We start from the raw sequence: 12,307 nt of genomic DNA, 5'->3' as shown, positions 1-12,307 counted from the left end.
GGCAGGCAAGTTTAAGCTATGCTCTCGTCGGGACGGCCTCTTTACAGGACGAAGCAACGGTGGTGGCACAGACGGCGATGCCGTCGAGTACGCTTGCTGTCAGGACTGCCAAGTTGGCGCCTGTCATGATTTTATTTTTAAGGCACACTGTCGCGTGGTTGCTGCATAGCCAGGGTTGCACAAAACCTGCCCTCCGTTGCCGTCTGCGCCTTGTAACTAACGAGTGGCCAGAACGGGGCTTTTCGTTGTTGGCACAGTCATTGGGAAATTTCTTCAAAGCCCTGTCACACTGGGCATCAATTCAGCCACCACTACTGTATTGGCAAAGAAGTGTGTTCCGAGCAACCCTCTCAGACCAAAGCAACAGCATTTGTTATGATATATATTCTTTTTTGCTTCAGTCTGACGCAACCACTGAAAATGCACTAGTGTAACCTTGTAACAAAGTCGCAACAGCCACAAAAATAGCTTCGTTACTTCCAATATTTGTCTTAGATTTACACGCAGAGATTGGCAGAAAAAAATCGCTATCACGTTTACACAAAAGAAATGCAAGCAAGGTGCTCTCTACGACTCCGCATAACATCATTACGGATTTTGATGGCCCATCTTTATCTTGCTCTGCCAGTGTAAAGCACTGGAGCAACAATATTATATTTTACTGCATATAACCTTCATCCTCTTGTAAGCCACGCTCCCAATGACAGTACCTGGAAAAAAAAGTAAGTGTGCACTTATAACCCTCAGAAATAACTGCACACAACAGTACTGCCAGTTTGAGCTAGTCGACATGACGGTAGCATTGTTCATGGCCATTATGTTTGCTGTGTCATGCACGCAGTTCATGGCTGGAACGTTGTGCGATGCCTGAAATTTCAGTTATTAGAGAGTTTAGTTTAGGAGACGCAAGAACTAGGGGTGACGGTACTGCGCATGCGCAGATGGCTACGTCTACTTGCGTCCTTGGTTTGTTTGGCCGGCCGAAAACATCGCTGCCCCTAAGTGGTCACGTTACCCACGTGACTCTCGCGGTGTAAGAGAACTTACGAGTAACTAGCGGATAGATAATCGAATAAATCTTTCGCCAAGTGTCGACAGACGTCGTTTTTATATATATTAGAGGTTGAGCGTGTCTGGTATTCGGATAAACGCAGTTGGTCAAACGGACAAAAGCAGCTAATATTGCTTTAACCAAGTATATTCTACTTTGCTGCTGGTGTAAATTTTCGGCACTGGCGTAATTGTGTTGCTGCCAAAAATTTATACCCGCAGCAAAGTAAAATACACTTGGTTTCTGCAATATTAGCTGTTTTTGTCTGTTTGAGCTTTGCGCCACCAGGTGGCTGCACCATGCAGGACGCTCCCGTTCATGGCTCAGCCCCAATGCCCCAGCCTGCGTTTACCCGAATACCGGACACTGTAAACCGCTCTATTAACTGCTTTTAATAAGAATAGTTTTATGTGCTTTACTTCATATGCTTGATTTCATGTTTTAAAATATGATAACGCAGCAAAGATAAGACATTGATGGCGCTGCGAGCGCATGCGACCTCACTGCGGCTTGCGTTTGGGGCCGCTAACCTATAACGTGTTTCTGCTAGCGTACGCAAACGCAAACGCACCCAAGCACTAGGGGCCCCAACGCCTTGCGTCCCCTAACCTAAAACTCTCTATTATTATTGTTGTGCTAGGGGAAGGGCGCAGTAACTCAGGGAAATTCCGGTTATTGTGCAAGTCTGAAAAATCTGTCCCTGATTGTATTTGACATCTTGCACCCGAAACAAAAATTTCTGTCGCTATAACTGATAGTGAGTTTGGTACCACATATTTCATTTTGTTATAGCAGTAGAATGCCCCATTGGAATGAAGCACAACCAATCAAATTTGATATTTGCTTTATTATGTCCGATAATTTGTTAAATCCATGTTTTTGCATCAAGATTTGACTGTATTTGCCAACAGTGGTGGCCATTTTGTTGCCTTGTATGGCGGGAGCCCTTACACTCATTTTGTGCCACGACAAATGTGCATGCCAGAGTGCACCATCTATTTTAGGGGTTGATGCAAAGGCTGCAAATTCATGTAAGGCAAGCTGCACTTTAATAGGCAGATGTTTTTTTCTTTAAAAAAGATCGCCTCTTAAAATGCACTCTATGGCAGTCTTTTGGAGCTGCAATAGCATGGAGGGCAGGTGACGTGTATTAGATCTGTGTAGTAACATTAGTGGGGCAATGCTGCATTTGTTGTGGGCTGCTTGCAGTGTTCAAAGCCGTAGTTGCCAATTGGGGGGCACTTTTGATGATGGCAGGCATAGCGGCTATACAGCTGGCAATCTTTCAAGCAGCAGGTGTGTTGCCAGCCTGTGTAAGAAGGAATGAGAGGTACGCTTACCTACGTTTGGTGTAAAATCGCGGTTTACAAGGGCTGCCAATATGGGTGAATGCTCTGACTCCTTCCCCGCAACAATTACTCCCTCTCATTGCCAAAATTGTGCCTAGACAGGTTGCGTTGAAATTAATGTCAGTGACTGGATATTCAAAAAAATTTTATAATGTGTTGAACCGTATTTTTTTAAAGGTTAGATATAAATTTAAAAATTAAATGAAAAGATGGAGTGGACAATATTTCGCGATCCAGCTGCAGAAATATGGGAACATAAGATGGCAAGGTGGGCTCAGATTTTTTATCCAGTTGATTGTCATTGGGGGAAAACTGTTGACAGAATACTTTACGATAGCTGCCAAAAGCTACATCTGTTTCTTCGAGCATTCACAGGCCTTCTTGCTCACCTTTTAGAACTTTTGCAGAAATACCAATAGTAAAGGATACTTGTTTGAAAGGTTTGGAGGTAGGCTAGTAATTCTAGCTCTGTGCGGCATTGGCTTACCAAAGCAGTGCATGTTTTTTGTGATTTCACGATACAGAGCAGCGGACAACTAGACACGAACAAATAAATAGGGTGCTGGCTTACAGCTATATTTATTTGCCCATGAATGTATACAACAGTTGTATACATAAAAGTAGTTGGAAGTCACCACTTTGCGTGTCCACTTTATTTGTTTATGCCCTGTTTGACTGTTGCTTTGTATACTGAAATCATGTAATGCCATTTTTCCCACCCTGCTCAAGCAGTAGGATTTGATTTTTGAACTCCAGGAGTAAGGGTGAAAGCAATAAATTAAGGTGTGCAAGATTTGGCAGAAATTAACAATATGCCATGAACTGTTAGTGGGCAGGCCTTATCTGTATTCAGACCTTATCAGGAGGTTGCCATGGGAGTGCATTCTAATATCTTTTGCCCACCTATCACCTAGCATTAGTCGCACGGTAATTAAGGACAATTGCAGGAGAGTTGCAAAGCTAGTTCAGGTTATAGAGGCTATTTTCATATAAAGAGACCCTAGAACTTTTCAATGCAGTCATACGCAAGACTTATGTCATCTTAGTTCTGCAGAATTTTATGTTCCACATAAGAGTAATGCTAAGTTGAGGCAAGCAGAAAAATGCGATCAGCTCAGGTACCGAAAAAAGGCAAGAACGCAATTGAGGGTGTAATGTAGTGGGAGGACAATCGACAAGGCAGAGCACAAACCGTCCAACCGTTTCACAACACCAGTTATAATAATTCAGATTTGTTGGTTCAGGGTCAGCATTCTATGTCAACAGCAGAATGCCTGTAGACTTCAATTCTTGCTGTTCGTCCATGTGCACCAATTTTGAAATGTTTGTCTCACAAATTTTATGGACAGATATAGACCGAGCTATTAGAACAATGTGATTCTGCTGATTTGGCTTGGTGAAAGTTTTGCACTGTCAGCAGAAGTGAGCTGTAGCTGCAAGCTGCAGTGACGAGTGCCTGTAGGAATGGAGTCAGAGCACGGGGCCCCACTTTTCTGGGGAGTGGTACCTTAGCTGAAACGTGAAGCAACCAGTTGCCAGGTGTTGGCATGCAACAAAGACCATTGCATTATGTAGTATCTCTTCCTAGCTCTTTGCTACAAGCCCCCCCCTCGCTATTTTTCACTTCCACTTTCTTGCCTTCCCTCTGTTCATCTTCTTGTGGGAAACGTCATGGTTGCACCTCAGGTGCAGGCCTCAGATGTGTTTAACATTGTGTGATCAAGTAAGTGGCCAGCAGTGTACCATCTGTGCATTTTTCTGACCGCCACTTGTGTTACTGGCAAGATTAGGTATTGCTCCCAATGTGGCTCATGGTGCATGGGAATGTGGGCCCCTCCATTCTGGTGCTTCAGCGCCTCACATTTCTTGTCACACAAGCTGTGCAGGAATGCAGCACTGGTGACACAATGCATTTCCTGTTAGCTATTCCTGTTAGCTATGACGGAACGTGCCTGTAGCTATGGCATCCAACAATGTCAGATGATGCACTATTGCCACTAACATGGGTGGCTGCCAGGTAGTAAAGATCTAAGGCATGGCCATGTGCAACATGATGTTCTTGTTCACATTGACCGAGCCAGACAAATAGGGCTATTCTAGTTTAAGTCTCTGGCTGAAACATCAAAATAAATTTGTTGTTTCTTAATGTTGACTTGACCTTAAGAAAAGTCAACACTAAAGGGCAGACAAAGTAAAGGACAAGCTAAATTGGTATATTTTCAGTGCCTGCCTGCACAGGGACACTTTAAAAGAAACTACAATCAAATTTTTTCTCGTTTTTTTTACTGGATAGTTGTTGATTCTGTAACCACGATGCAATGCTTTGCTTACTGGGATGTTAACCAAGTCATTCAGCCTATCATATTTTAATGTGACCATTTCAAGATGTGCACCGAGTGGAGCTGTCATTTTTGACAGCAGAGTACTCGTCCTCTTCTGTCACTTCTCTCGGAACACAAAACACCCTTCACCTTCCTTTCCCTATTAACCTCCTCAATGGCATAATTTAGCATACAGGTTTTTGTGAAACAGTGTGGCTTACGACCACTAAACCAGGATGACTCACATGTGCATCAGTAGTTTGCAGTGCCATAGAACCACCATCACTGATTTCTGTGATGTGTAGAGGAGTCCTGCTCAACACACAAGCACACACTTTGAATTGGTATCAGTTTTAAAAATTATAAATGTGAACTTATAGAGAGTTCATGAATTGAGACCTAACTCTGCAATTACAATCACATCTCATCATGAAACCAAAATGTGAGGTAGTTGGTGCTCCTTCACTTTGCTGACACTAATGCACTACCCCTTGTATTGCACACGGCTGTAGTGCTGTCCACATGCTCACGCATTGGTAGCAGATCTCCAGTCTGTACTTCCTTGCAACGTGTTATTTTTCAGTTAATACTGTGCACACTTGCCTTTGCCTTCCTTTGATTTTCTGTCTCCCCAGCTCTTGCACTCTTTGAAGTTGTTGCAGTCACAGTGTTGGCTCTAATTGCTGAAAACCTGTAAACATTACACTTAGTGCAGAATGCAAAAGATCTGTCACTCTTGTGTGCAAGTATCATACTCTATTGGTTTCAGAAGCCACATTTAGTTATTGCTGCAGCTCAGTGTAACCAGAGAACGGCACCAGCTTTGCTCACAGCATTCTTATTGCTTACTGCGTTGCTTTATGACACATAGGCACTTTATGAACAATTTTTTTTTTCATTTCTAACAGCAAAGGAGTAAGGCTGGCAGTTGAAATAAGATTTTCCAACATGTTTTTGCCATCTTTAGCTTATTCTCAAGAACAAGGTTAGACCATATGGCCTTACTAATGACATGAACCCATATTAAAGTTGAAACACATCAGCAGTTGGAGAAGAAAAGAAATGTGCCTTCTGGCTTGCACTGTAACTGTTTGGTAATGTATTTTACAGATGCCAACTACATGCTTGCCATGAATAAATTATCCTATAAATGCTTGAAATTATAGACTTTTCTCTGAGAGCAACTGTAGCAACAAAATGGCTTCCAGCATTTGCAACAGTTGCAATCATGTATATAAGGAACAGAGCTGTGTTGCATTGAGCATTTCATGATAAGCGCAGAAAAAATTGCAGCAGTGTGTTGTTTTGAAAACTAGCATATGGATTGGATTGGACTTTCTTTTGCATCTATATGTACTCCGTTATGTACGCTTTCTCTGCATTTAAGAAGTGGTATTCTTAAGTCAGCCACGTGAAACTTATTTCCAGCACATTTTCAAGTGTGAAATTACCCAATGTTAGCATGTCCATTTTGCAGTGCGCGATAACCACCGCTGCTGTGACAGCCAAAACATGTACTACAGGGTATCTGTTATGGTCTGTAACCCACACTTTTCACTAGGAATACCCAAGCAAAATGTGGCACCATTGTCTCTGCTTGCATTTTGCATATTCAGTATTGCTGTCCAGCCAGCATAGTAATGATGGGCAGTACATCAAATGTGCCTAAACTTCATCCTTTTGGCTTTGAACGACTGATGGATCCTTACAGTAGCTTTTTAAAGCTCATCCACCACATATTTGTGTTAGTGAAATAATTAGTCTATTTTAGCCTCTGTCTCTACCGTTTGATTATTTTCGGAAGGTTGCAAAAGTAATTGTTTGAAATAATAATAAAAAAGAAAGTTATTTGTGATGAGTGTTACGTATCATGCATTTCTAGATTTAGTGGCACACACACACAAAAAAAAAGTTAAATTACATGCCAGAACTTATGTAATAAGAGAACTTGTCAACATAACTCATAAACTGCTCTAGAGAAACATGTGGCCAGTACACAACACACTTGAGCCACAAAGAGCAATAAACGAGGCTGCAATGCATTTTCTTAACTAGTTCATGCCAACTCATTAAGAAATTTGTGGTATCCATGATGCCTTCCCATGGTAATGCCACTCTAGTGATCTTAGTACATATAAAACTCCCTAGAGTAACTGCACACTTTGGCTGGGATTACAGTACTGCTGTTTGCATGCTGCAAAGCTGACAATGGGCACTTCCACCCCAGAAATATACTGAAAACATGTCAAACGTGGTTGCTGCTCCAGGATCTCTTAACTGCAGCCTGTTCCAAATGCAGCATGCATTTGGAACAGGCTGCCAGCATTATGTTGGCTAATGCTGGCAACAGTTGGTGTTCTGTGCGTTGCATCAAAGTAAAAATGACCAAGTTTACTAGAGTTCGATTAATTCTGGGGCAGGCAAATAATCAGCTGCCTAGTCAAATGCATGGCTCTTAGCTGCACACCACACACCTGGCAACATTTTCATTGCATTAGCTGTTATTAGTGTTGTAGCTTGCTTGCTGTCAAGAGAGCACTAGCAGCTCTATGGGACCTGTTGTTATAAGAATATAAACATGTGCACTCTGTGCTGCATATGAAGCAAATGAAATGTAGGAGTTTATTCTTTGCCACCATAGTAGTGCATTGCATTATGCAAAATTGTGTTTGTTCAAAATTACTGATAGTGATTAATTGATTAGGTTTTCACTGCAGTACTGCCTCCAGATTGTAATTCACGTGCATCAGATTACAAACTTTCTTATTTATCTTGGCAGTCATGCTTCTCTATGTTTGTAGGTTGCGTAAAACTTAAGTACAGTGTGCCTTGATATTACACGCAGCAGTGCATTTTTTAAGAAGCTTTATGCTTTCCAAAGGGAGCAATAATTCCTTCAGTATTGAGTGGGGCAGTTAATACTGTACCAGAAGGATTTGTTGTGTTTACTTATGTCCACTTTCTTTTTCCCACACCTTTCCTTGCTCCTTTTTTTTTATTATTCTACAGGTCAGGGAGCTTTTGATGTCATTTGGACAGCTGCGTGCATTCAATCTTGTGAAAGACAGCGCTACTGGACTCTCCAAAGGCTATGCATTTTGCGAGTATGTGGAGGTTGCTACTACAGATCAGGTGCGTACACTGCAGCTCCCTTTAGCTTTCTATTACCCTTTGTACAGTCCGCATTCCAGTGGAAGCATATGCAGTGTGGTCATTGGAAGTTTGCAGTTTCTTCAATGTGTGAGCTGTTGATCAGCCATGCATTTGACCTTCCACACAGCTGATAACATTCTGTTCAGCAGTGCGCTTAATACCTCAGCAACAGTTTTCACACATCTTGAAGACCTAAAGATAGCATCTCCATGTGAAAACTCATTTAGTGTTTCGACTGCCGTTTCTTTTTTCCGACTGCTCCTCACCCCCTGCCAGGTTTTGTGTGTGTGTGTTGCTTCAGGGGACATTTCATGCTGCATAGAAGCTGGTGCCTTGTCATCACTTTCATCTGAATCAGAATTAATCAACAGTTCATAAATGTTGGTTTCCAAAATGCGGATGGAGCTGTCGCGCTGAATAGCCATGGCTGCCTTCCCAAAACGGACAGAGCACTGAGATGCATGATCCACCTTCTGCCACAGATTTAACCCACCCTCTTCACAGATGACATTGTAGGAGGACGTGACGCGCGAACTGCGCAAACCATGCGCCAGCATAGCTTGACTGGAATGGTGGTACTGGTGGGCTGAACTGGGGCTTCAGGCTGGTAGCCGTGACACCGTGTTGCTCGATGCAAAGCACCTTCTTCTGCGTCACCACTGTAGGGGGACGTGACAGCGGAGTAAGAGCTGTGCTGTCATCTCTGCACTTATTTTTTGGTAGAAGGGCGAAGGCGGCGAGCCCAGTGGCGGCTATGGTGACCAATGCGGCAGGCTTCCAGAACAACACTGCGCATGCCAAGCTTGCCCCTCGAGCATGCGCCGTCCAATTTTTATCCTCATGTTCCTTCACTGCCGGGACTGAGGCGCCGGCTGAGAGCTCAGGCCAAAGTGTCCCGCGTCATGGTGTCAGTGGGACCAACAACGTAATGAGACTCCAGGGTGCAGATTTGCACAAGTTTCTTCAGGAGAGGCAGGGAATGCACTTACAACACGAAACGAGTGTGTTGTCACCCAGCTATTACAACTAAAACGGTTTACCACCGACAGATTGGCAAAAAAACGTCTGCCTTTAGTGATGGCTGGTCCTCGGAGAGCGCACGCGCAACCACGAACTTCGTCGTTCTCGCCTTAAGGGTCCCATGTCATCACGTGCAAACTTATTTCGCGTCAATATGACAACACAGACGAGCATAGTATAAGGGTTAATGTGTGTTGCTTAAGGACATCAGGCATAATATAGTGGCCAGTGGCATGGCATGGTAGCAATCACAGGGCTGATTTCAGACTGTCAGGGTTAGAGGGTGGATGCGTGCTTGCTATATTGTTGCCTATGCCTCCTGTACACATGGCCACTACAAGGCTGGAAACTTTGGATGCCTTGAGTACTTGTAGCGGGGCCCTGGCCTGGTATTCACTTCTTTGTGAGCTAGCTCTTTATTGATGCTGTCATACTCAGTGAGTTAGCATTACAGTGGATTCTTGTGTACTCACATTCCAGGCAATTATGGGACTCAATGGAATGCAGCTTGGTGATAAGAAACTGATAGTGCAAAGGGCAAGTGTCGGTGCAAAGAACAGTCAAATGAATGTGAGTTTGAAAATTGTACTCTCATTTCTGTGATTTCCTCTTGAATGCTCGGTAGAGCAAACAAGCTTAAACTTCACTATAACATTTTTAATGTTACCTTTATTGCAGCAAGCCCCAGTGCAAATTCAGGTACCAGGTTTGCAACTACAGGGCGGCGCAGGCCCTCCAACAGAAGTGCTATGCCTCATGAACCTTGTGTGCCCTGAAGAGCTGAAAGATGAAGAGGAGTATGAGGACATTCTTGAAGACATTCATGAGGAGTGTAACAAGTACGGCGTTGTCAAAAGCATTGAGATACCCCGGCCAATTGATGGTGTAGAAGTACCTGGTTGTGGAAAGGTGAGTTTCCCTTTGGCCCAGGCACGTCTTCTGCATTTTCTTGTTGAAGCAGCAGCACCACATTTTCTGGACAGTGTTTTTGTTTGCGTTCAAAAGTGATGTCGCGTTCCTCGGAGTGGCAAGACATAGTGAAAGCTTTAGATATTGCAGAGCAAGTGCCTTGCACAGCTTTGACCTTACTTGTGCATTTTGGAGATACTTAAAGCTGTAGCATTCAGTCCACAGTCTAGCAGCGCTGCTGTTTGTTAGCCTAGCCAGGAGGATAGGAAGCTTGGGTTTCACTATGTATATGGGGACCCTTCATGTGTTATTCCAGGCCTATGTGGAGTTCAATTCTGTCATCGACTGCCAGAAGGCACAGCAGAGCTTGACGGGACGCAAGTTCAGCAACCGTGTAGTTGTAACATCCTACTTTGACCCGGACAAGTACCACCGTCGAGAATTCTGAGCAAGCAACCTGGTAACTGCAGCTTGGTCTCTACCCCCTGCCATCTTCACCTGTTGCTGCATATTCTGTTTCTGCTGCACTCTTGTGGGCATGTATTTCTAAAGTGCAACCCTGTAGCTCATGCCCATAAGCAGTCATTGCTTTGAAGATGGCACTGCTGGCTGTCCTGTGCCATGCAGGTTTTAGCCAAGCTTCTGTGTTTTTCCCAAGCTGGATGTACTATTCCTTTTCTTACGGCACATTTGTTTCTAATCCTGGATATTTTCTTTGGTGACCATTGTGTGTTTTGTCCTACAGTTGTGAACAGTGTGGACACCTCAGCCCCAGAACGTTAGTTTGGTGTGGACAGATGGGGTAATTCATTTCGTTTTCATCATCATTGTCCTCATTGGAGGTAATACGTGATCTAAAGCTGCCAGGCATACAGCTGTTGGCAAGCTTGCATGAATGTTGGATCAGCCTGTGTGTGTTCTAAAGAAAAGGGAGCTCTTCACATGTGCTTCTGACCAATTGGATAAAACTACAATTGTTTTCATCACTACACACCCTGTGCTAGTGCACGCTCCTTCCCATTTTTTTCAAGTGATTCGCCAAACGCTTTCATACCTGTGTAGCCGTGTCCTCTACCATCATGAAATAAAGAGAAGCTGCTGTAAAGTTTGTCTTGTGAGCATTGTTTGTTAAGAAACTTAAGCACAGCCTGCAGCACACAGGCTGTGTTGCACAAGAGGAACTATGAAATATACTAGCGCATATTTGCATTGCACATGACCTTCTACAATTAGTGCCATTGTATGTAATGTTACTTTTACTTTAAAACAATACTCGGTAATCATTGTGACTGAAGATTTAGCATGACCAATTTAAAAACATCTACATATTCAGATATCTGCAGATGCATATTTAATTTTGTTCCACAATCATCATTGTGCCAGCAATAGGTAACTAAAATTTTAACAAGTGTCATATTGTGATTATGAAAACCTATATTAAAGCTGAGGCATTCATCAGGAAAAGGAAGTAAAGAAAACTACTACACTAGTAGAGTATGGTATTGCGTAAGGTGCGATACCCTATTGTGGTGAATACTACGGCAGCTACTGCAATTACTGCAATTGTGTAACGCACCAGTGCCTAGACCACTCTCTTTGATCTGAATTTGCCCCTCGCTCTCTGCCTTATATTTCGATTTCTACCTACCAGATGGCGCCACAGCATTAACATTGGCAATGCGAAATTTACCCAATTTTCTGTCAATCTATTTTAATGCCAAAGCACAGTTGGCGATGGTGGTATGCTTATGGAGAGATGAATACCAAAATAAACTAAAAATGCTATTTCTTATTCTATTTTTTATTTATTTTCTTTTTTACATCAAGATATGCCATTATCCATGGCAAATGTTTGCACCTGATGGCATCCTCAGTTGCGCACCAGAAGGTATTTAAGAACGGCGCCAAACAGGCCCCTCTGAGCTCCATGGCCTCGCCAGCTCGCCGCGCAACTTTGGGTGACACGCTCTGGCATTTGCTTTGTGGTTGGTTTAAGATGTGTAAGTGGCTTGTATAATCATTTGGAAATGTAACTCCTTTAACGTTTTCAATAGTTCAGCATATGCCCCAAAGGTGTCACAATAGTCACGATAGTTCCTGCATGAACACTTGAATAACACTCAATTTGGCATGTGTGCCATAAAATACTATAATTACAAAATATCACTGCATTTTAGAGTAATTTGTAAGGGACTCATCATAATCCAAGAGTATAACAGGTAGCCTGGACAAACGCATATAGCATAGAAGGTGAAAAAGATGCTGCATTCAGTACAATAACCAATAACGCACTTCATTTCTTCACCCATCAGTGTTTACAGACTGATGTATGGTTCAACTGCAAAGTAAAAAAATAAGTTTTCTACCGCACAAAATGCTCTCAAATTTTGTCATCTTGTGGGACGTGTATGGTCTAGCATGCACTGCGTAATCTTTTGTCATGGCCCCTCCATACTGGTACACTTCTCTCTTGATTATATGACAGCAGTCAAACAGGTAAAAAA

At 43.0% G+C, this 12,307-nt stretch overlaps 1 protein-coding gene across 1 annotated transcript in view; it reads left to right on the top strand.

Moving 5' to 3' along the window:
- The window catches only part of U2af50 (U2 small nuclear riboprotein auxiliary factor 50), a 59,018-nt gene extending 48,107 nt beyond the window's left edge, over positions 1-10,911 (top strand). The window contains exons 8-11 of the mRNA XM_075681271.1: positions 7,731-7,853; positions 9,375-9,464; positions 9,573-9,803; positions 10,120-10,911. Coding sequence (XP_075537386.1) covers positions 7,731-7,853; positions 9,375-9,464; positions 9,573-9,803; positions 10,120-10,251 — 576 coding nt within the window. The 3' untranslated portion in view covers positions 10,252-10,911. The remainder of the gene's footprint in view (positions 1-7,730; positions 7,854-9,374; positions 9,465-9,572; positions 9,804-10,119) is intronic.
- The last annotated feature ends 1,396 nt before the right edge of the window (positions 10,912-12,307 follow it).

This window comes from Dermacentor variabilis, chromosome 2, assembly GCF_050947875.1.
Source record: "Dermacentor variabilis isolate Ectoservices chromosome 2, ASM5094787v1, whole genome shotgun sequence".
Taxonomy (NCBI): domain Eukaryota; kingdom Metazoa; phylum Arthropoda; class Arachnida; order Ixodida; family Ixodidae; genus Dermacentor; species Dermacentor variabilis.
The sequence above is the reverse complement of the archived record's forward strand: the minus strand, read 5'-3'. Positions and strand labels throughout refer to the sequence as shown.